This window comes from Neolamprologus brichardi, chromosome 22 (assembly GCF_056152115.1).
Source record: "Neolamprologus brichardi isolate AB-2024 chromosome 22, ASM5615211v1, whole genome shotgun sequence".
Classification (NCBI taxonomy): domain Eukaryota; kingdom Metazoa; phylum Chordata; class Actinopteri; order Cichliformes; family Cichlidae; genus Neolamprologus; species Neolamprologus brichardi.
In genome coordinates this window covers 15,581,737-15,605,864 of record NC_142124.1, presented here as the reverse complement: position 1 = coordinate 15,605,864, position 24,128 = coordinate 15,581,737, and the positions used below count along the sequence as shown (strand labels likewise).

The 24,128-nt window shown below is 39.3% G+C and overlaps 1 protein-coding gene across 3 annotated transcripts in view; it reads right to left on the bottom strand.

The window, feature by feature from the left end:
• The window catches only part of csmd3b (CUB and Sushi multiple domains 3b), a 370,269-nt gene that overhangs the window by 103,992 nt on the left and 242,149 nt on the right, over positions 1 to 24,128 (bottom strand). For all 3 annotated transcript variants that reach the window (XM_006787920.3, XM_006787921.3, XM_035906501.2), the window contains exons 8-12: positions 23,540 to 23,627; positions 23,262 to 23,386; positions 11,575 to 11,696; positions 2,457 to 2,560; positions 1,421 to 1,533 (exon numbers count right to left, since the gene is read on the bottom strand). In XM_006787920.3, coding sequence (XP_006787983.1) covers positions 1,421 to 1,533; positions 2,457 to 2,560; positions 11,575 to 11,696; positions 23,262 to 23,386; positions 23,540 to 23,627 — 552 coding nt within the window. The remainder of the gene's footprint in view (positions 1 to 1,420; positions 1,534 to 2,456; positions 2,561 to 11,574; positions 11,697 to 23,261; positions 23,387 to 23,539; positions 23,628 to 24,128) is intronic.

Sequence of the window (24,128 nt, the reverse complement as noted above, 5' to 3'; positions counted from 1 at the left end):
ATCAAAACAAGTGTCATTGTCACACCCCTTTTGGAACTTGCTGCATTACCAGACTCAGCACTGTGACCTCATTATGACAATAAATCCGCAGATGATGACACCCAAATGAGGTACACAAAGTTCATTTCTGCAGCAAAGCTCCCCTCTCTATGTTTCATGTACTGGGATCAAATGAAAAACTACATCCGTCACACAGGAAACTTTGGAAAGGTTAATATTTTTAGTTTGGCAGGAGCTGATTCGACAGAACAGAAAAACACTTTGTTCCTAACTGATATTAAGAAGAAGGTCATGCGTTGCTAGACAAGCATTTATTTTTAAAGCAGACCAATGCATCTACAAAGATGTTCTGTTTGATCAAGATAAGTCATCGCTTAAAGGGATTAACAATGAGAGACCGCAAGAAGCCAAACTTTTCAACTTTTTTGGAATTTTGACAGAAATAAAATTTCCACTGCACAGCGTAGTGAAAAATGAAGACAAAACTCCCACAGAAATCTAACCTGATATCATCCCGGGATGTTCGAAGCATCGGGATCATCCTCAGACTATAATACCCTCAAAACTTGGATGATAATGTTGAGAGCTAAGATGCACTCAGACTACTTTTGAAGCCATCCACGAAGACACAAGTCATCTGTCACTGATTTAAGATCCCCTCATTAGGTATTTGTTAGTTTATCAAAACATAAGCGGCTGAGCAGTAAAACCCCTGGGTGTACTGAATGAGTGAGAAATTCTAGGATTTATTGCCAATGAATTTAAATTTCAATAGCAAAATAAACTGTTATTCCTTTGTTCAGTCATACAAGTCAAGATTGAACACATAAGACACATAAGAACCGTTAGTTAGTGCCTAGAAAAGCAAAAATAAAATGCATTTAAAATTAAGTGGAAACCTATAAGAACAAAATCCAAGTACATTAGATGTGTATATCAAATAAGTAGAATCAGATATAGACAGGTAATCTAACAGTTATAGAGTCGATGCAAGTGATGAGATATCAAAATTACTTGCAAAGTCACACTGTGTTACATGCAACATATCCAATGCAAAATGTTATTGAGCCATAAAAAGAGCAATGCCAGGGCAAAATGTACAACGCACAGATTTATAAAGATTACTAGTTTATCAACTTGATATCATCTTCATATTTTTTTAATGTGACCAACAACATGTGATTAAAGAGGGTGCCACCCTGTGTTTTACTGTTTGATGTGGAGCAGGTGTGCTCAACATTACCAATATAAAATAAATCAGTAAAAACTGAGGGGTTACTTTGCCATCTCATCCTTGGTATACAAACACATAGTCTGACAAGTTTGAAAATGTCTTCACAAGTTATTTAAATGCATCTAATTCACACACTTTCCTTCTCTTTTTCTCCCCTACAAAAACAAAAACATGCTCATTACTTACCTTTATAGTTGATTTTAAAGCCGATAGAGCCGACACTCTCGTCTGACTGTAGGTGGAGCCACATCTGGTGGGTCATGCTGACTATCAGGTCAGGAACAAAGCTACCTGATAGGCTGGAGCACAAAGCGCACCGCTATTAAATCACTGTCACCATAATTACTACTATAAAAAAGTATCATTTTCATCATTGCAATCATAGCTATAATCAAATTCTCAAGTGATTCAAATTGCTGGAACATACTGTACTGGAGTTCAGTGCTTTGCTTTGCTTTTGCAGAATCCTGCCTGAGTATGACAAATTGCTTTGAGTACTCTGATGCTATGCAACCTTTTTTCAGAGTGCCAGTCCTGTTTATAATCAAAAGCTAACAGTGACCATCTACAAAGTGAACCATAATCACCCACTTTGTAAAAGGTCTGCCACTGTTATCTTTGTGGGTACTACATTTTACAAATTCAAGAACAGTGGTAGATAATGCTGATTTCTGTTATTTAATCAAAGTATTTTATGCCAAAGAGATAGACATTTCTGACTTAGGTGGACGCTGACGCTTTGCATCAAGCCCAGAATAAAAAATGACAAAAGCAAAAGAAAAGAAAGTACCTTTCTCATTGATTATTCTCATAGAGCACTGCTGCTTATTTGCACAGCTGGTCTCTGTATCGCTACATATCAGTGATATTTACTTATAATATAGATATATTGTGTGTTTCAAGTAACCCTTCATTTTTTATATTTTACTTGTAAAATGGGAACTAGGTGCAGTGATTTATTGAAACATGTGCAAACATACATGGGAATGCAGTACGCAAGGTACAAACAGAAAGCAAATATTTGCCATGAGCAACTTTATTGCTCAGCAAAGCCTGAACTGTCTTAGCCAAGCTTTCATGTAATTTCTTCAGGGATAGCTTCAGAGAGCCTGGACCACCATTGTTCACTTAAAATTACAAAAAAAGTACTGTAATATACCCTGATCTCTGGATATGTGGAAAGCAAGTGCAAAAGTATGTCAGTTTATAGTATAATACTTACACCTGTAGAATAGTCGTAGGATCTCCTACCTCCCCTCCATCTCCAATAGTTAGAGTATCATAGGCAATCTCTAAGTCAAACTCTTCAAAGTTGATCTGGATGACCTAAAGTTGACATACATGAAAAAAACAAGCATATTCACATGCATGTGAGTTATTATTCCAACACAAGTCAAGCAGCAATATATAACTTTATTTTTTTAAATCAGGGCTACTCAATCAACAATAAGAAGAAGAAAAAGAAGCAATGTTCAGAAATCTCAGCACCCAATAAGTAACGTGGTTATTGACTCCGGCTAAACAAGAATCGGTTTGGAGGTCATCGCACTGAGCTGTGTTTCCTAAAATTTCAGTTTTATACCAGTAAAACCTTTGGCTCAAATAAATTCCACAATCATTTTGAAAATGGTGGATTTGATCTTGATCTGGTTATAATTGCATTTTTCGACAAATTGCATTAAAAAATGTAATCTACACTCTTGTAGCTGTCCTAAAACTAGCGTGAGCTAAATCATGCTGCAAAAGGTTACATATTGTATCTTGCCATGCTAAGACTTTTACCTGTGATGACATTAAAGTCATCTCTGTCTCTGAGTTATACCTGAGCATACTGCATATGAATCATTAGAATTCATTCATCCATCACACAATGAGGTGTGATTTCATTCAGTATCGCACGATGAGGAGGGAAGACGCAAGTAACACCTCTGCTGTACACTTGAAGCAGTGAGTAGCAGCACACGGCTCAAAACTCTGATCGGGAATTATTAAACCAACACTTTCTGTTTCATCTAAGACCAGAGGGAAGCACATTTGGCAAAAGAGAAGAGAGAATGGGGGGAGGGTTGATAGAGAGAATGAAGAAGATGAAGGCAGATGGAAGAGGAGAGGACAGAGGAAGAGAGGAAATGGGGGTAATAATGAGCACATCTTTGATGCTAGCAAAGTACAGTGGTGGAATATTTCAAGCTAAAATTCTGACTTGACCCTCAGGGGAAGACTGAAACCTCAGTCTGCCTCCGCCCTGCTCTTCTTCTCTCCTTGTGAGGAATTTCCAGATTTCCAGAATGAATATTCTGCTGGAGCACTTCAAAGGCAACCAAATGCATCGCACAGATCTTATTTTCCTGTATGCTGGTATGTTAGCACTAAGCATATTTGCATGCATATTGGCACGCTCAACAACTCTGTATATTTATTACGTTTAGGTAAGACGTCAATACAGTTCTCTTTTTCCCTTCACTACACAATTTAAACACCAGAAACATGACACCACTACTCTGCATGCTGAATGGATACAGTTCATTTTTTATGCAACTTTAGCCTATGAATTTATGAAAAGGGAGAGAGCATAAACAGTGGCTATTCCTTTAGTGTCATCTGATTTGTTTTAGTTTATGGGGTTCATTTTTTTTTGCCATTTAATACTTGCTTTACCTCTTCTGCCACAAGCAAGTAAAGTTATCTTTTGACTGACAACAACTAATGTAGACATACCTAAATATACCAAAAAAACTGGGAAAGCCTAACAGCACCATCACCCAATTTCACCAGAAATGAAATAAGCAAGAGTGTATACAAAGATGAAGCAACAATCTGCCCACTGCTCAAGGTGCTGACTCAGTCTTATCAGTATGTGAGGCAGCAGATTGGATTAAAGCATTACCTACAAACCTGTTAAAATCTCTCTGGAAAGCATGCACCCAGACACACAGAAACAGACAGGCACAGGCTTTGTGGAGATTACTGTATCTATTGCTCTGATTACACAGTCGCCATATTCACACACACTTATCGCTGTATTCTCATGAACTCAAAGCAGGTTCTCAGCACAGCAGCAAATCTGAGAAGTAACAGCCGCATTTATATGACTGTTTTTACAGATTTTATAGAAAGACAACATCCGATCGTGCTTTTACAAGGATAATCATGATGATCACAATACTTAAAAGTCACGTTGTGCACTTTTAACATCGCAAATGGTTGCTGACATAGCTGAATGACTTTCCATAAGTGAAACACTGTTCAAGAGCTTACAAACTTTATGGAAAAAGTTTGTTTTTCCTTTTTCTTTTGCACCTGCAATAATGTGTGGATGCCATTCTAGTGCAGTGTTGAAAGTATAGACAATGGGCACTGGAGACGATTAATTTGACAGCAACAAGTACGGGTCTATCAAATGCAAATGGTGGAAAAATAATGGGAGTGCTTCATAGACATATTTTGATTTTGAGTTAAATGATCAGAGATTACCAAAAGCTTTCCACAGCAGGTTTGAGATAAAAAAGGAAAAATCTTGAAACTTACTAGGCACAGCAAAGAAACACATCCAAATGTGCATAGAGAATTCAAAGTGAGTGGGTTTCACTTGTTCAGTGCATGCCAGAGAGAAGTGAAAATGAAATCGTGGTTGCAGTGCTCCACACACAACATTCACAGATTGATAGCTCATGAAGTAAGCTGGGAGCAGTCATTACTGTATTGTCTTTCACGCTATATTTCTGTGTGTGTGTGCCTCTAGTTTTTATAGTGCTTACAGTCAAAAAAAGTGAATGATGAGACTATACTACCAAATAATTGGTATAGTGAGTGGGTTTAAACAATCCTTCTATTCCAAGTAGGTGAAATAACTATGAATCAGGCCAACAAGCAGATACAAAAAGTTTGAAGGCTGAGGACAACAAGGGCATTGATATGCAGAAACGCTAGAAATAATGCCTTTTGCTAAGTTTGATGTAGGTAACAAAGCTTTGCTTCAGAAAATACCTCATTCTGAAATGGACTCTATAAGGAATATTCCATTAAAGTTGTTCTGTCTTGTTGTATATGTCCTTTACAGAATGCCCTAATGACACATCAGCACAGTTCACACAGCATTAAACACAGCTAAGCCATAAGCACATTGCACTGAATCCATGCATGCACTTACGTTTATGCATCTATGAATGCTGCACTGAAGTCAGCTTCGACTGGAACCTCATTAGTGGGAATGTGAGGGTCAGTGTTTATGTGTGTGTTCCTTTTTACTTTTAGCGTGCTCAGTTTGTGTTTATGATAGATGAAGCTGAAAACTCCACATATTTCCCCTCTCTTCTAATTGGTTGGTGTTCATGCAAACATCCATCTCTCTGTCGATCTCTTTTCACTAGCTATCTCGCCCGCTTTTCTCTTTCCCTCTCTCTCTCTACCACCCTCTCTATCTCTCTCTAATTGGCTGCTGCATGTCTTCCTTCTATCCGTCTATGGCCTCTAGCCAATGAGGCGACAGAATTGGATTTCTGCTTGATAAAGCACTTCCTTTGGTTGTCGTGGAGACAATGAGGTGAGCGAAGCTCCTCCCTACTTATACCATAAAAGATCTTAAGATACTTTGAAGATATAGTTACACTAGGAATATGTGAAACACCTGGTGAGTGACACAGCCGGTGATGTAAAGCGGGCATTGACAGGGCTGGGGGATAAAAGATTGTCTGTGACAGCATTACCATAAACCCTGATCAACACGCTCCCCTTGAATGTGCTTCTCCAGTATAAATCGTTCCATTGTGATGAGACCTGGGATGCAGCTGATGAAGACTGATGGTTAAAGTCCGAGACTACTCAGTGTTTTGCCCCTTACTTATACTTTTTTCAGCTTGGACTGCCAGGTGCATCCTTTCCAGATACCAACTCTGAACAGGAACTAGTGGGAAAGGCTGTGCCTGCCCCTTACTGTTGCTATGCAACTACTGAACTATAGAAAGCATTAGAATCACTGTTCTCCTATGATAAATGTTTAACATTTTTAACCTGAGCCCTTAAAAGTGCTATGCTGTTCATCCCGTCAGGAAGATGCAGAAGCATACCATTTCTTTAATGACAGAAAACCAGTGGAGTGTTTTTTTTTCTCTTTGCCTACTAGCTTCAGTGTATGCCTGATTTTTCTTAAGCCTGCAGGGCATTTCTGAATTTAATGCCTACAGTATTAATGGAAAATCTACCTAAAACAATTCCTTCCTGTCTTTGAATTGAATGCCCTTGCATGCACTTCCTTTGTGTTTATCATAGGGGTGCTAACTAAATATTCATCATCGCAGCGCTGCAGTAGTCATCTTGTATCCATGTGTTATGCATTAGACTGTGCATGCAAATGTGAATCGGGCCACAGAAACCTAGCACACACTTTATAATGTAAAAGGCTCCTGTTTTAGGTGTGTGTCCAGCTGTCATGAAAAGACTAAAAGATAGCTAAGCACCTACAGTATGTAAAGACTTTTATCCAATCTCCTGCATCATGACCAAATGATAGTAAGAAAGAAGTGTTTTGATTTGCTCATATCGCAGGATATGGAAATTCAAGGAGAAGGAGAAACCAAATGATGGAGAAAATACAAAAAAAGGAGAAAAGAAGAGAAGAGAAGAGAAGAGAAGAGAAGAGAAGAGAAGAGAAGAGAAGAGAAGAGAAGAGAAGAAGTGAAGTCTAGTAATGGGCATGCTGTCCTACCATCCCCAAGGTTAAATGAGAACAGGAGAGAATGAATTGGCTCTAAAGGCTCATTCTGCCAAAACTAAATGAAGCAATAACATCAGAGAGCTATAGAACCCCATTAACACTTAACCTGAGAGAGAGAGGGTGGTGTATAGGCAGAGAAGGAGAAGGATGGAGGGAATGGGGCTTGCAAAGATCGGGAGAGAAGAAGAGTGGGAGAGCTTTGGAAACTATGTCTCTTTACCTTCAGAGTATGAGAAGGTACCTCTGTGAGAATCTGTGTGAATTTGCGCAATGGAGAAAGAGATAGGAGGGAAACAGTGACAAACAGATTTTTCCCCTCAAGTGCCCTCCTCACTCGCTGTATTCTCTCTTTCTCAGTAGTAATTTGATGGTTTCAGCTTGAGCTCTTTAATGAAGAATCTGGGTAATTCTGAGGACAGTGCCTCTGGGAGTCAAGGAGGAGGAGAGTGGGCAGTGTAAAAAAGAGACAAAGAGAAGGAAGAGGCAGGATGAATGAGAGAAAGAGTACAAGTTGAAACAGGCAAAGATGTATAGAAGTAATAAAAAAAAGAGACCTTCTACTTGCTGTAGAGACAGGACTATTCCCTTGTTTGGAACGTGTTATGCTGGCTACACCCTCTTGCTCTTGTGAGTCTCAGACTGCCTCTCTTTTAAGGAGTTTGGGGTTCTGTTGTTGCCTTCCCTCATACTGAGATCAACCTACTACTGTCCTGTTTGCTAAGTTGCCCCTCGTTGCCACATCAGCTCCCTAATTGAGAACAGATTTTTACTGCCAGTACACCAGATCATCACTGCTCCCATTCTGTCACAGTCATTTTTGCCCATTACCTGTTGTTTACCTGCCAGTTCCCAACTGTGTACTTGCCTCTGCCACCTGCCCGACATATGTAAGCCTGCTTTTGGACTGGTAAATTACCTTTTACACAACGAGATGCTTCTCTGGATCTGCAATTTCCTGTTGTCACTAAACATCTGAAGCATGCAGAATGTGAATTCCTAAACCAACGGGAACTTACAAACACTAACTGAAATGTGCTCAACACCAACTGTGAGCGCAGCCTTAACTAGAGAAAGTGACTGCAGTAATTGCAGATCAATATCCTGTGCACTGTGGTAGTGTGTTTTACTTATTTTATTTTTTAACATAACGTTTAAAGTAGATTATTACCAACTTTCTTGACAGTGAGATACAGTATACACCCTTTTTTGTGAAATACCAAAACATTACATTATAATATCTAAATCCAATAGTCAAGATGTGATTGAAGCAGAGACTTTCAACTTTAATGGCCAAATGATATAATAATAATAATTATTATTATTCCATGACAAATTAAGCAGGTAAAAGATCTGAAGTTGAACTTGTATCTGTAGCTTTACACTGGAATTCTTCGAACGAGCTCCAGAAAGATTTGGGGCTAACATTGGGTTGAATAAGCCAAACAAACCCATCAGAGACAAAGGAAAAAAACGTAAGAAGTGGCCAAATTAACAATCTAGTACATTTCTACAAAGAAGAAGTGCACCTGCCCACTCAGCAACATTCAAATCCCTGAAAGACCACAGAAGGCAACTAAAGTCAATGACTGTAGAATTCTCTAAGCCTGTCCTGGGCTGAAACCACCTCCCCCCAAAAACAACTTTAGACTTGTGAAACCAAGATCACTCTGTAAACTGCATCTATGATTATAAAAAGAAAAAAATGGTGGAGAAGGAACAAAAATGCTAATAACAGAAACAACACAACAATACATGTCAAACATGGTGGAGGCTACATTATCGTATGGGCCTGCATAGCTGCTAATGATACATGCTACACTCTCTACTCTGATTCAGCCAAAATCTGAACGGTCCAGACAGCGTTCCACAGTACTGACTCAAGAGCTTTCAAGGAAGAAACTCTTGGGCTGATCTCAACCCGATAAAGCATGCTTTTCGGTTCTTAAATACAAAACTGAAGGCAGAGAGACCCACAAGCCCCATAAACCATAAGCAGCAGTGGAAGATTGCTGCAGTAAAGGTCTAGAAGAGCATCTTACAGGAGGAAACATCACATTTGGTGAAGTTCATGGGCTGTAGGCTTCACACAGCCACTGACTACAAATGATTTTAATCCAAGTATTAAAATAATCCTTATATTTTAAATTTTGATAGTTTTTCTAATTAATTTTGAGCCTCTGAAAATAGGGGGCAATGTCTAATTTTGTAAAAACCCTTAAATTGAAGCCTGCTTTTATTTGGCAAAACAAATCTTCTCGACCTTGTTGTATTTTTTAAAAAATTCTAAATGCCTTTGAAATTGATCTACCGGATTAACCGATGCTAATATTTTTGTTTTTATTCTCAAAACATACTTCAGAGCGGTGACAATGAAAAGCAGTGACAGTTATCTGATAGCATTTAAAACGTTTGACAAGATATTAATCCACAACTGAGAGGTTTTTTTTCATATTAATAATTTGAATCCTATTAGCTTTACATGTCCACACAATTCACCAAGGCAGATGAAAAATAAATGAAGGTGAGAGAAGAGTGGTGGGCAGACAAGGATTTGTCAGTCTTTGCCAGACCGATTTTTTTCTCTCTTGCTTTGCTATCTGGACCTAACAAGTCTCTACTGTATGTACTCTATTAGACAAATTCAAAGACAGGTAGAACCTGTGGTTGTATAAAGAAATATAACCTTAGATTTCAAAAACTATGGATAACTGGTAGACTGCAATATGAGGAAGTCAATTTCAGGCTTAGTTCATGCTTTAAAGTTGTTTTTGGGATGAGATACCAGCAGTCTGTACTATGATCTAACCCACCCTGTTGCACTGACTTTGAAGGCTCTTCAGCTTTAGAATCATTTAAATTGCTCTGCTATGCAGTATTGTTATACAGTATTTACCTATAATGTTTAATATTCCTTGGGGTAAAAGGAAAACTTTTTTTTTTTACCAGGAATGTGGTCTGTGTGGTATACGTCTCGATGCACAAACAGTGGGTTTGTTCTGAATGGATGTCTGTCTCTTCATGGCACGTACTGTATAAATATATAATCCCCTGAAGACCTCTGGTGTGATGTAGTGTCATAAAAAAAACATGTGTACCTTGTGGTTCTGTGTGGTCTGTGATTCAGTATGGCATATAGCAGATGTGATGTAGTGGGATAAAAGACGTTATAGATGGTAGGATGGTGCATGGCTTGTACGTGACGTGGCGTGGACCACTACAATACATTACGAGGCACGACCTGTAAAGTCCTTTGAGATAAAGGGCTACAAAATGTTTTTCTGCTTTACTTCATCTCGTCTTCATTTAGGTTTATGTGTTTGGCAATATCCATTATCATTTATCATACAATAGATATACAGTAATTTTCACACCTCTAACACGTGTCGCACATTTACACCCACACCTGAAACACAAAGGGTCCAAATGGCCTTAGTGTTGTAGCCTTCAACTGTCACCTACACAGTATAGCCTTCAACAGAGAATGTATTGCTTTAGACCATAAACCAGAGGCCTTGGGCAGTGACAGAGAGCACTGTGTGTGAGAGCAGGGGGGGGAGAGAGGGAGACAGAAAGGTTCTGAGCACCAACAAAGTGACTGCGTGCGTGTGTGTGTGTGTGTGTCCGTCTCAAAAACAATATGCAGTGTGTGTTTGAGGAGTTATATATGTAAGTGTGTGTGTGCACACGCGTGTATGTGTTTGTTCGTCCCTATTGTGCTGACGCAGGTGTTGCCATTGACGACAGAGTGGTCACAACAGAGCCCCGAGTCGAATAAGGATGCGTGTCTGAATACCAATCAGATTCCTCGTGGGACATAAAGCGGCCAATGGCAGATATCCATCTAACCTCCAACCTATCATCCGCCCCTTTGCAGGATTAACCAATCACACAGAATCAAATACGGACATGCTTTGACTGGCATATAATTTACAACACCTCCTACGTGAATTATTATCAACCCATTTCAATTATGCAAAAATGCTTCTTAACCAACTTTGTAAATGCTTGTAAGAACTGCTGATTTATATCAATTAAAATTAAAGCGAATGCATGAAATTCAAATGGAGCGAAACCTTCAAGCTGGTTCAGGAAGGAAACTTGGGCTGTGCTGCTAGGCTGCAATACTCCACATACTTCTGCATAGCGCTAATTCTTTACAGTAAGGCAGAATTTCAGCTCGCCTGCACTTCTCACTCCTGGCTGTGTTGGTGCTGCTGTTGCTTGTTTAACATTTCATAAGCCCCGATTACACCAAACCTATAACCTGGAGGTTTCAAGTTCCACTTTTGTAACTTGACGGGTTTTCCCCAAATTTAGCTTGGGTATGCAGAGAGAAAAACAGCATCAATACTAAGTATTGCTTCTTCACATAATAATAATGTATTGCAAGTGTCCTTGCTGACTTAAATTGCTTTATAATGAACTCTACAATTAGAAAGTAGGAACTATTTTACTTATTACTTTTTCTATAACTACATGTACAAGCAATATGTCTCTATGGTTAAAGTGAGTTTGTGTACTACCAGTGATGCACTTTGATATATGTGTTTTGGAATTAATTGATCTCTCTTTACACTAAATTTGAATTTGAGAATTTGACAGCGATAGAATCAAAATGAAGACTTACCTTATTGGGATTTGAGGCAGTAATTATCCACACACACTGTGCGTTGTTCTCATATTGAATTGGGAAGTTGGGAGATGTAAAGGTTCCTGATGGCCCCTGAAGATTACTGCCACAAGTCTTCACTGTGGAGAGAAAACAAAACAAAACAAAATAAAACATATTGTCATTGTTTTAAAAGCAACTGGAGCATTAATATTGGTTTTAGCAACAGTAATTGTAGACTGTTGAGTCACCACACAACAAAAGAGTGACAATTAGCTTTATAATTAAACCATTTAGGTGATGTTTAGCCAGACATATTCAGGATACAGCCTGCAGCAAAAGTGTAACAATTGTGGGTAACAGCTGAAGTTTAGAGGAGAACAATTAAAGTGAATTTAGCACAGCTGAGAGATGCAAGGAAGAAGTACTGTGACAGAAAGGAACGAGAAGAACAGAAAGGGGAAAGAAGAAATGAGTCAAGTGCAGACAGGTACAGAAAGAGGAACAGAAGGTCACATAGATGGTATTGATATTGCCAGCAACATCTCTCTGGATAACAGTGCTTAATTGGAAGCTATTGGGTGTGAAATACCACAGGATTAGCTAGAACTGTAGTATTGAGTGACAGATACATTCACCTGCAATTTGCTAAAAGTCAACAACTTTGCTTTACTACAGGTGTTATAATTACAGTCTGTCTTTAAAAAGAAAAGAAACTAAAAGAGGTGAAAAAAGTCAACCAGAGGTATGAAAGTGTAAAGTGGAGATTCTCTCTGCTGAGCCAAAGAAATGCACTACTTATTTTAGTCAGCGCCTGTGCTGGAACCCCTTACAAATGCGAACACTAATGCTGAAGTTACACTTAGTGAAGTGTTGAAAATGACACATGCTAGGTGTTCGATAAACCCACTAAGCCTTTATTAGGCTTTGTGTTCTGACTAGATGTGATAGAGAACCTGCCTGTCTGTCCTTGGGTCGTCCTGTTAGAGTTGGGAGGTAATTTTCTGGTTGGTTTGAAGCACCGTTTGTTCCTTAATTAGTTTGTTCAATGGCAGGCCATAAGAATACGTACAGTTAACAGCCGCACAAACACAAACACACACACACACGTGCTCACAAACCCCTAAAACAAAAGAATAAGCATCAACGCTTAAACGCGACGGCCTCATTTTAGAAGCGGGCGACAAATGTACGTATTCAGCCGAGCTTATATTGACACGCACTGCACAAATGCACCTAGCATTGCAAAATAATTGAGTATATATATAGATAATATAGATCCTTACAAATGGAAACTTTCAACTACTCTCAGACAAAAGCCCACTCCCGACTGTAACTCGGTGGTCAGAATGAAGGAAAGGGACAAATAAAAGAATAAGAGCCACAACATGTTTGTCTACGGGTCTTTTTGTGCTTTTGTGTGTGTGTGTAATGGACTGTAACCGTGAAGTGCTGTAAGAGAGTGTCAGAACAAGTACAACACCCCTTAGAGACAACCTTATATAGTTCTTTTCTGTTTCTATGTTTCTCTGTCTTACTGTCGACGAGATCTTTGCAAGAGTCCCGCCTGACCGTACCCAGTTGTTTCTCTAATTCTCATAGCATCCTCAGCTGACCTGCTCTAGTGTTTAGCTCACAGCGGTTTATACACCGATAGATATGTAGAGATAAAGTGTGTGTTTGTGAACGTGTGTGCACGATAGGCTTGCGCGTGAGAAATGATTTATCTGAATGTCTCGAGACTTGTGTGTAAGCTCGTGTTTGCGAGTGCACTGACAGCTCAATCAGCGTGTCCTGAACGAATGGCCAGCCCATCACCGTGCCCACAGCAAAACGGGCATGATGTTGCTATAGCAATAGCGCACAGAGAGACTTATCACCAGAATTACCAGAGGAGCTAACATCGCATAACTTACGCTGAACTCCATCTGTCTCTCGGCCTGCATCTGTCTGTCTTTCGCTCGGTCTGTCTCTCCAGGTCTTTTATTTTCATGTCTTAGTCCCCTTATGAGCCATTGAATGTAGCTCGTGATTTACATAACGCTCTATCGTTTGTTCTCAGTGTCTCTTCATTACCTTTCATACCTATTTTTCTTGCTTTCTCTTCCTGTGTCTTTTGGACGTTTCACCTGGCAGTGGGGCGCCGTGCTGATATATATGTCCATTTAATACTACTTTGTACTACTTGTCAGAGCCAACTGTTATATTTTCTACTGCAGTAAACTCTAAGGTTTCATCATGTGTTAAGTTCCTAGTAAATAATTGAAATATGACCCATATTATGATCACATACATTTTACATGTTGTTGTAGATAAAACTATTTTCCAGTGTTGAGCTTAAAGCAACTAAAATTACACCTCCACCCCCATTTTTAACTCGCTACAACAACAAACCCATACTGTTACTCACAAAAACTCACTTACAGTATATTTTAAACAAATAAAATTGATATTTGACATAATAATTTCTTCACAATACCTCAATTAAGAAAATTCCTGTACATTTAACATACTAACTCAGCAAACTGTTACTTAACTGTGCTTGCACATCAACACAATCCTGAATTTCGATGACTTTAACTGTGTTTGCTCTCTTCCTCGTACCTTCCTAACACCTGAGAAAGATACGGTTCCATAAAAGTCCATAAAAATCAATCTGATAGGCCTGTTTTAAAGCAGCCATTTTTGCATGGAATAGTAGGTAAACACAGATGTTGCTAATGACATTAATTAAAACTGTGTACCACAATACAAATGACCTTTCGTTATTACAATTACTAACACCTGTGTTTACCTGCTATTTTGTGCCAGAATGGCTGCTTTGAAGTAGGTCTGCACCCAGAGTTTTGGATCCACAGGTGAGAAATGGGCGGTGGAAACCATTGCAGCATATGTGTGTATGAGGTTGGCATTTTAGCTTTCAGATCTGGAGTCAGTTTTGTAGAATATAGGTGTGAAAAATGATTTTATTTTAAATACAAATTTCTATTTATACATATTCATATATTTTTATGCAAAACAGTTTTACCAAGCCATCAGAAATCTAATTAAATTCCTGGCAAACAGAAACCATATCACCCGCCAGTGTGTCTGAGCTTAAGGTGGCTAAAACCTCGTGAAGTTACAGAACTGGTTTCTAGAGATATCTGGGTTTTTAATTTCAAATGTTTCATTATTTAGAAAACATATATGTCATTTGACCCACTGTTAACATACACACAATATGCTGGATTGAAGACATTTGACATGTATTTATAATAGCACAATTGTAATGCATGTTAGTGTGTGTAAATTGAACGTCTGTCTCTGTGTTTCTCTGTATCGCTTTCTCTTCCTCTCATAATTATTTATGTTGGCACACAGTATACAGGCTTTAAAGCCAAAAGAGCCACACTATCATTGAAGTGATAATGAACTGCAGATCAAATTAAAAAGAAGAAAAAAGTGATGATAAATGCATATTGCTGAAATCAAGAGCGTGGTTAAGTAAATGCTTTAGGCAGGAATAGTACGGAGTGTGTGTGTGTAACAACAACATATACACTTTGTTTTTATATTTTCAGATCAAGCAGAATCCCCAAGGACTCTCCCTCTCTTTTTCTGTCTCTCACTCTATCACACTTAGACAAACACGCTTACCCACATAAACCATTGGGATGTGAACCAAAATTAAATGGTGTTCCAGGCAAGAAACACATTGCCAAAGTCTATAGTGTAGCTCCAACGCCCTTGCAAACATCTCTCCAAAGTTTTGTTTTATGGATTCAGAGCATAACTGACGCACCCCATAAGCACTGGGAACATTGCTCTGAGAATGTTTTTGAATTTTAATACTGTTTAGCTTCACAATATTTTGGCTCAAAAGAGCTTCCTCTAGACTGATTTGCCTTACACTCAAGGTCTATAACTCTGCTTTCTCAGCAGGGTGGCCTTTGTGGTTAGTGAATCGTCCCCACAGTGGAAGCTTAGCTTCAATCATCCATACTGCTATACCTGCTGAAGCATACCAAGGATACTTAACCCTTAAGAGTTCCAAATGATCCGCCTGGCCCTCTACCTCACTGCACCTCAGACAGCATAAAGAGCAGTGGATGTTAGGATGCCTGGTTCGTTGACCCAGGGTTTTTGAGTTTATTATATTATTTATCATTTCTAATCTTTGGTTTCTTTGTTAGAGTTCTGTCTTGTGTAATCCTTAGTTGCTGTCTCCCCTGTCGGCTATATCTCCGTGTCTGTGTCTGCCCTGGTCCCACGTCTCTGTTCCCTCTGTAGTGCCTGCCTGTGAGTCTGTGTCTGTAAGTTCAGTCTGTGTTATGTTTCCTGTTTTACTTTGAAAGTCCGTGTCTCATGTAAATGCGTCTGGCTGTGCTTCCTTTGTCTCGTTAGGCCTGATTTGCCCTAGCTGTGTTTCCCTCCTGTTACCCATTCCCTGATTGCTCCCTCTGTGTATTTAAGCCCTGTGTTTCTCTGTGTCATGATCTACCCTTATCTAGCTGTGTGTTCTGTCTGCGTAAATGTATTTTGTATTCCTAGTGTTGTTGCCCTTTTGAGTTCACGTCTGTCTCCGGAGTCTGCACTTTGGGTCCTTTTCCTGCCTGCACACAGCCGTTTCATAACAGTGGATGAGAGAGAAGTCACACAGAAAATACAACCAAATCAGATATCAAATCAGATTTTTTTTTACAATTATACCTTTACCATTAAATTTCTATTAGTTTGGCTTACATATTGTGCACAGGCAGTTTAACCCTTTAAGACCTACCATAGAACCAAGTCCGCCAGAGCTTATATTATATGTTTACATGCTGTGGAGCCATTTTTGGGAGCATTTCAAGTTGCTATACATCAATACAACCATTACAGCCTAAATTTTAATAATATGTCTGCATTAAGTGCATAGAAATTACATAAATTGCAAAAAGGTGCAATAAACGACAAAAAAATTGAAAATCGTTTTTGTTTTTTTAACATATATTTCTAGTTAGAGAAATTTAAGAGGCTTATCCCTCAAAACTGTAAATACAAAAAAGTTGCACAAAATAGTTTCCCACCACAGGAAATTTATTTTGAGTGTCTTCATAGTTTTATTTTTGAAATACACCAATTTTTATACACTGCAGGAAAAACGAAAATAAATATTATAATGCAAATTTGCAAAAAAGCAGCATATGCATCAAAATAAACTATTTATCTATATAACAGTAGTGCAATATGAGTCCTAAGCATCCCAGAAACGACACAGAAAGTCATAAAGTCAAACATAACTTTTAAAAACACCAGTATAGGCTCATGAGGCCCTGATGGTAAAAAACTACATTTCCGCGAAAATGACGTCACTTCCGGTTTCGGGCAGGACATGGATGGACATGCGATAGTTCGCGCTGATGGACGTAGGAAGTGTTATGAACAGCTGATCGGATCGGCAAAGCGTATTTCTGGAATATTATGTTTTTGTTGCTGCAAGTGCTTTTATGCAGTTTTTGCAAAGCTATATGTGGAAGGAAACTGTGACCGAGGACAAGCTGATGGCATAAGATGTAAGTACAACTCCTCCGGTTTCATATGCAAAAAACATTATTGCTCTAGCTCACGTGGTTGCAGAGCTACAAGGATTTTAAAGTAGTTGCTCAAAACAGAGCGTGCCCGCTCTGACCGGTTTTAAAGGGTTAAAGTAAACTTTTTACTATGGCGTACCAGAGGACACTGAGCTTTGATCTCAAGAACCAGTCGCTGTCCATCATAAGTTGCTCACAAGCGTCTTATCTGTGTTCTACATGTGAGCTATTGCGGCTGCCTCGACTTGTTGTCAGTAAAAAGACAGTATCCCCATGACATCAGCTGCCTGCAGCATTAAACATTTAACAAGTCATTAAGTGAAGGTTGAGATGCTGTTGTCAGTCTTTGTAGGTCCCTTTAATCTCGACAAGCAAAGAATGCAAAGAGTGAACACAAAGAGGTAATACTGAAAAACGTGTGATTACTTTGGTTGCTGGCAGATTTAAATGGTTGCCTGTAGTTTACATTAAAAGGTATCTACCTGTCTGTAAACACATGACAATGGTTGTGGAGAGACATTAAAACTATAGCTAGTGCAAAACAGAGATTTTGAAGCATGCTGGTTGCAGCGGTAAGGCACAACTTTTACTATGAAACTGAACTGGTTCGTCTAACACTTTTTCAGGATTCACTAATGCTCATCAAGTAGTTAGCAAATCTTTACTGACAAGTTGGCACCTTCCATGCAAAACATGACAAAACATAACTGCAGGAATCTGTTAGTGTCCAAAGCAATGGCATGGTAGTTTTTGGTGCATTGCACTCTTGTGACCAGTTTCACCTATCGGCAGCCAGCAACCTCCAACAACCATTTGCCAACCAAATGGACAATACACATTTGTCCAAGGTCAGTGACTGTTATCTAGGCCTAAAATACAAATTACCAGTGCCAGTATTTGATACTGAGCTAAGCATGTTAAGAAAAGCTGAACAGATTCAAGACAGTTCAATTCTTCCTAATAATGAGGTAAAGATTACAAATTAGATTATGATAACTAAGGAAACATCCCGACTAAAGTTAATTTCTTGGTAAATAAATGTGACTTGATTAATTGTTGACGTAGTTGACCAAGGACACAGGTAATCTAAAACAAACTTCTCAATTGTTTTTCATGGAAAGAATCAGGGCCATTTTCTTATTGAAAAAAGGGAAAAACTTCAATTGGGGAGTGTTTTTACTCAACTAAGAAATCTATCAAGTTTGAGTATAAATTCGATTTTTTAAAAGCTGTATCTGTATCAGGTTTGTGTCAGATTAGAGATCAGAAGTTTCTGCAGGATGGTCAAACTGTCTCTTTTAACAGGCTGCCTACAGGAGCAGATAGATTGACCAATGGACACAGACAATGATTGATGACATCATTAAGCTGGAACACAGTGTTCCACTGGCCCTCGTTCTGGTTGGAGCTTTAATGGGTACAAACACAAAAAATTGGGTAGACACACAGACACCAACGCACAAAGAAAAACACACACACATACAGAGCAATGCCTGCACATTACAGTTTCTCCCCTTCTCTATTATTGGAAATCAACATATGCGCATGTGAGTCTGTGTCTATCCAGCTGATATATAGCACCCTTCATTGAGTCAGTATATTCAGGCAGATCAACTGAACACCCCTGGAGTTCACACACACACAGACAGAGAGAAAGAGTTGGCTCAGTGGCCTTGCCATCTGTCCATTAATCAAGGTGCCACATGGACCGACTCCCTCTTTCTCTCAGTCTTTCTCTCTCTTTCTCTCATAAAGTGGTGGACAGAGGGACATTGCAGTTTGATGGCTTATTTTATACTTTATTTATTTGGTTTTGTATTTGTTCTTTTGTATCTAATAAACTGATTACTGTTCTGTGTCCATCTTGCAGTTGTTGTTGTTGTTTTTCTTAAAATATATATCTATCAACCTCTTTCTGGTGATTATACTGTTGGTATACTGAGAGCAGATTTCTGCAACCACTTTATTTTCCACATAATGTTCCAAAAGAGACATTTAGCTGTATTTAAGTGTTTGACAGGAGTGACCCTTTAATAAGTCAGCTGGCTTGATGCTGCCTGACAGATTGCCTCTCTCAATGTTATTCATGAGTTTCCACTTTAGCTATTGGCTGGTTGGCTGTAAAGGTCAAATCTGAGCAGTGTTCAGTTAAACACGGCCCTTATCTCACACCGTTTTGTTCAACACAATGAAATAAAGTAACCTAAAGAGGGACACTTTTGTCCGTGAGGTTCAAATGTTTACTTGCTTACCTGTTGAACTCTCCTTTGCCAGCGGAGGTGCAAACAAAGGCATAGGGCCATTTTCATTGGGATCAAGTACAAATTTCTGCACCTGCATCTATTTCATAATTGCGTGGCTTAAAATGAATGCACTGGCGCCAAAGTGGAGAGCATTGCAGGGTGGTGTTTATATATTTGGAGGCAGATTTTTTGGTTGGCTGGTGCATTTTTTAATAAAATTTAATTGGAATTTCCACCACCTCAGAGAATCTCTTCAAACACTGTTGGTAACCTAACAGATTAATTTGTTTATCAGAATATGAACTCAATTTTCGATGATTTTCTGCTGGAGTTGTAACTCACACAAATTGCATGTTTACACAGTTGTTTGGAGTATTCACTTTACTACAGAGAAATATAGTCCACTTAGGAGCACTGTAGTAAAAACAAGATTGTTATTTCCATCTGCAGTAGTTTATATTTAGCTGGATGGCTCTGTTCTGGGACCTCCTTGCCATTCTGCGCACATATTTACAAAGCTGGATGCAGCGAGAGCAGCAGAAAGATCTCCTGCTCCGTAACAGAGCAGATGTGACACTCATTAAGACAGATTCAAGACTGAAATGAGTGGGTTGCAAAGTGGCTTGCTAATGCCACAGGCAGTGAAATCAGTTGTAATCAGCTGGACTGTGCTTGACTTTGTGGCCAGCCCATACTATCCTCAATTTGATTGGCTGCAATAAAAAAAAAAAGTTCATTGCATAATGTTACTGAAGTTGTAACACAGTAACAAAACACATCATCACTACAGCTGTTGTCATATTAGCCCTTTTATTAACGCATGCAGACCCACTCGAGCTCCTCCTCCTGATCCTCTTGCCACTTCTTAATTTATATAGCACCAACAACAGCTGCCTCGAGGTGCTTTGAGATAAGACCCTACAATAACACAGCGAAAACCCCAACAATCATATGTCCACCTATGACCAAGTCATTGGCAGCCGTGGGAAGAAAAAATTCCCTTTTAAGAGGAAGAAACCTCAGGAAGAAACAGGCTTAGACAGGAGCAGCCATCTGCCGCAACTGGTTGGAGGCGAAGACAGGGAGAAAACATTTCCACCAGAACTAAAACTGAACCAAAATGAAGCAGTCACACATGAACTTGTATTCAGTGTAACAGGCCCGAAGAATCCCCATATTCTTTGATATAGCACCTACTGCTGCACTGCTACTGACTGTTAAAAAAGGAGTTTTCCAAAGGTAGAAAATAAAAAGGTATCAAATAATGATGATAGTAACAGACCACTTCTAGACAACAGAAAAGGCGATTCTGCTCTCAGTCTATTAGCTAAAGATGAACCTGCCTTCGCCTTTAAGGCAAGTGAGAAAGGTTCAGAATTTCAATATTAGATTTTCGTCTGTGAGGGATTCTTTTTGAATAGCTTTATAGATGGAGCAGAAGTCTCTACATTCTTCTGCCTGCTTTTCAGCTAAGCCATCAAAAGCTTTTAATGTATATGTACCATGTTTACAGTTGCAGAGTATTGTGGTTAGTGTTTTCTGGTTTTTATTTCCTGTGATCCTGGCATATAGCTCAAAATAAGCCTCAGCATTGTTGTCAGAAAGATGTGATTCTCGTATTACACGCACTTTGTCCTTCAAACAACCTCACTGTGGGTTTTCTTGGATTTATGGAACTTTTGAAGATGGACGGCTTTCTGTTTCACTACTTCAGCAATGCCGGAGAGACACACGCTGGATAACAGTTACGCACAGCAGTACTGGGAGGAGTAGTGTCACAGAAAAGTTCTGCCACCCATTTTTAACAATATTACAGTCACAATCAGCACAGGTAGTGGGTCATTCAGTATCACCTACGATTAATAAAGGTACATTTGTCAGACATAATGTACAGAATGGTGAACATTAAATATAACTGTTCCTATTGTTGGCCTCTGAACATAAGGTGGTAAGAACTGCTTTAAAACAGCTTATAGGTGGGGGACAATGTTGGAGTAACAGTGCCCTCCATTGTGAAACACTTAAAACAACAAAGATCAGCTGGCAAAAAATGACTAGTTACTTAGCAACAGCCACGAAACAGGATGGTGCACTCTGTCACAGCTTTGTCAAAAAGTTGTTCATGGTTGTTTTTTTCTGTATTTCTTTTCTTCTTCTTCTTCTTTTTTTTTTACTGTGTATTATATCCACCAGAGCTTTAACAATGCACACCTGCTGCTCTGAAGTTACAGCAGCTCTGTGGAAATGTCTCACTCTGCCCACACGCTTTTCCTGCAAATATCCCTGCTGACGAATGGCTCTGTTTCCCAGTGATAGAGGTCATCCCATTTAACCACTCACTGCTCCGAGGGACAACACCAGTGACTTAAATGTCATTGGCAGTCATCCTTTGGGGAGACTTTAGCCCATCATCACATCCAGGTAAATGTAAGGCTTGATTGGCTTAATGTCAGTAGCTGTATTTAATTGCTCATTATAAAATATTTAGTGATAATGACTCCCTGTTAGCTATTAATGATGATAAAGAGCCAATCAAAAGGTATTAGCACTGTAATATCTCTAAAAATGGGTTAGATTGTAATAAGGCTGATTGGTGGGAACTAACAAGTTATACATGATATATTCTACCTGCTTAAAAAGGATCTGTGCTCACACAGTACCAAAAACCTTAGTGATGGTCACTTCCCGTGTTTGGTTCACAAGAGAAACCTGAGGCTGAAGTCGAGGCACGAGGTCATATGGTGTCCTTTAACCAGCGGGCAAGAGACCACGACCAACAGCTGGCTAACACCTGGAGGTCCTGCTCAGGTATCTCTGAGCAAGACACCTCATCCCTCCTGAACGCTACAGTGCAACTCACCTTTTGCCCAAAATGTAACTGTTGTTCATATGTTGCTTTTTATGTTGGATTCTGTAAGTTTTAATTCCAGCGAGACGGTGATTTCAGCCTAAAGTAGGTGTGACATTTTCCAGCGTTTCTCTACCCTCTTTCTTCACTTTTTTGATTTCTCTGCCCCCACTTCTTAGTTCCTTTTGTGTCTGTATGTTAGTAATTATTAGTTACAGGTTCAAATATTCCACTCTCACACACACACATGCATGCCCACGCACACCCGCACACACACACGGACCCATGCCCAGAGAATATTGGTTTTTATGTTAAAGTATGTGTCTCCAGCCACGGACTGAAGCCAAGTGAAGGAAGACATGACAAACGACTTTGGCATTTAACATGACAGACGCCCTCTCTCTCTGTCTCCCTCTTTCCGTCTTTGTGTGCGCGCGTGTGTGTGTGTTGTAAGTATGAATCTATAACAGTAGCAAATGTTAAAAAAAAATCCAGAAAAAGAAAATCGAGCATTCTCAATCAGGTCAATGATTAAAGTCTGTAGTCACTTATGTAACCATATGCAGAGTGATTGCATAACTTGTGTCATCTAAAAATAAATTGTAGTGGTAATTGTTTTTTTTTTTTTTATTTGTGTGCTATTTTAATTAAGATCAAATCTGGTGCTTGTGTAGAGGATTGTTTACACCCTATTGTGTTTACTTCATTTGAGGTCCTAAACAATCACTATCATAGCTCCCCTGATGAAAGCATACAGCCGTAGCATGTTACTGAGTCGCTACACTGCAAACATTGGATTATACTTTGTTTTGTTTCATAATTTTATAGCTAACGGCTTGAAACAGTAATGGGATTTTCGTTCCACTGTAAACTCAGCCCTGTTCAACTCAAACTGATGATAAGCCAAGGTAACTGACTGACCACAGTTACACATGCACATGGAGTCACCCATGGACAGTTAGCAGGTTTCTTATTTCAGATTTGTGATTACAGCAGATTTCTGTACGTGTACCTGTGATGTATATGCTGGTGTGGGTACACAAGGAAGGCATTTCTTACCTTTGCAGACAGGTCTGTGGTCACTCCATGCTGCAAACACTTCTGCTACTCTCTGGCAGCTGATACTTTTGCTGCCCTGTAGAACATAGTCTTCTCCGCAGCTAAAGTGCACCACACTCCCAATGCTATGCAAAATGAAAAAGAAAAAAAAAAACACACATAACATAGTGTAAGAAAAAAAGAAACACAGGTATAAAATGTTTATGCTGCAAAGATTCTGTACAGATGTGCATTTGTGCATTTCTGTTAAAGAGCAACTACGTGTTTTTCAATTGTACCTGAAGTCATTGCCATGGCGTTTTCCATTCTCTGGCTCTCCTGGGTCTGGGCAGGAGTTAGAAGCCTGTCTCACACCGCCTTCATTTACTACACAGAAAGACAGACAGGTGGAGAGCCGAGGAAACACGGTTTAGATGAAGACAGACAGTAAAGAAATATTTGGTTCACTGGTTTCCACGAGCAATCTTTCTCTGAAGTAAAGGTTTAGTTTTCTGACTGCTATACATTATGAAACGCATTTTTATGCTCACATAAATACACTGTAATTCGAAATTTACCATCAAATCAACATGGTACTGCTTCAGTGCGCCCTCTCATCTGTCATTCAGAGGAATGACAGATGCGAGGGCGCCTTTAGTTTTAGCTTAGGAAATCTGCCTGCTTTATCACTCATTCGCTTTACAATCAGCAGCGAAAGAAAAAAAAAAAGTTCAACCAGGAGATAGCCTAACAGACAGGCTAGATGGTGGGGTGGGCTGTAAAGGATGACACAGCACTCCAGACACGATCTTAATTCTCTCACAGACGAGCTAATCTTGACAGTAACCCTCCAAACATCACAGAGGTAGAACAGAGACAACAGACAGG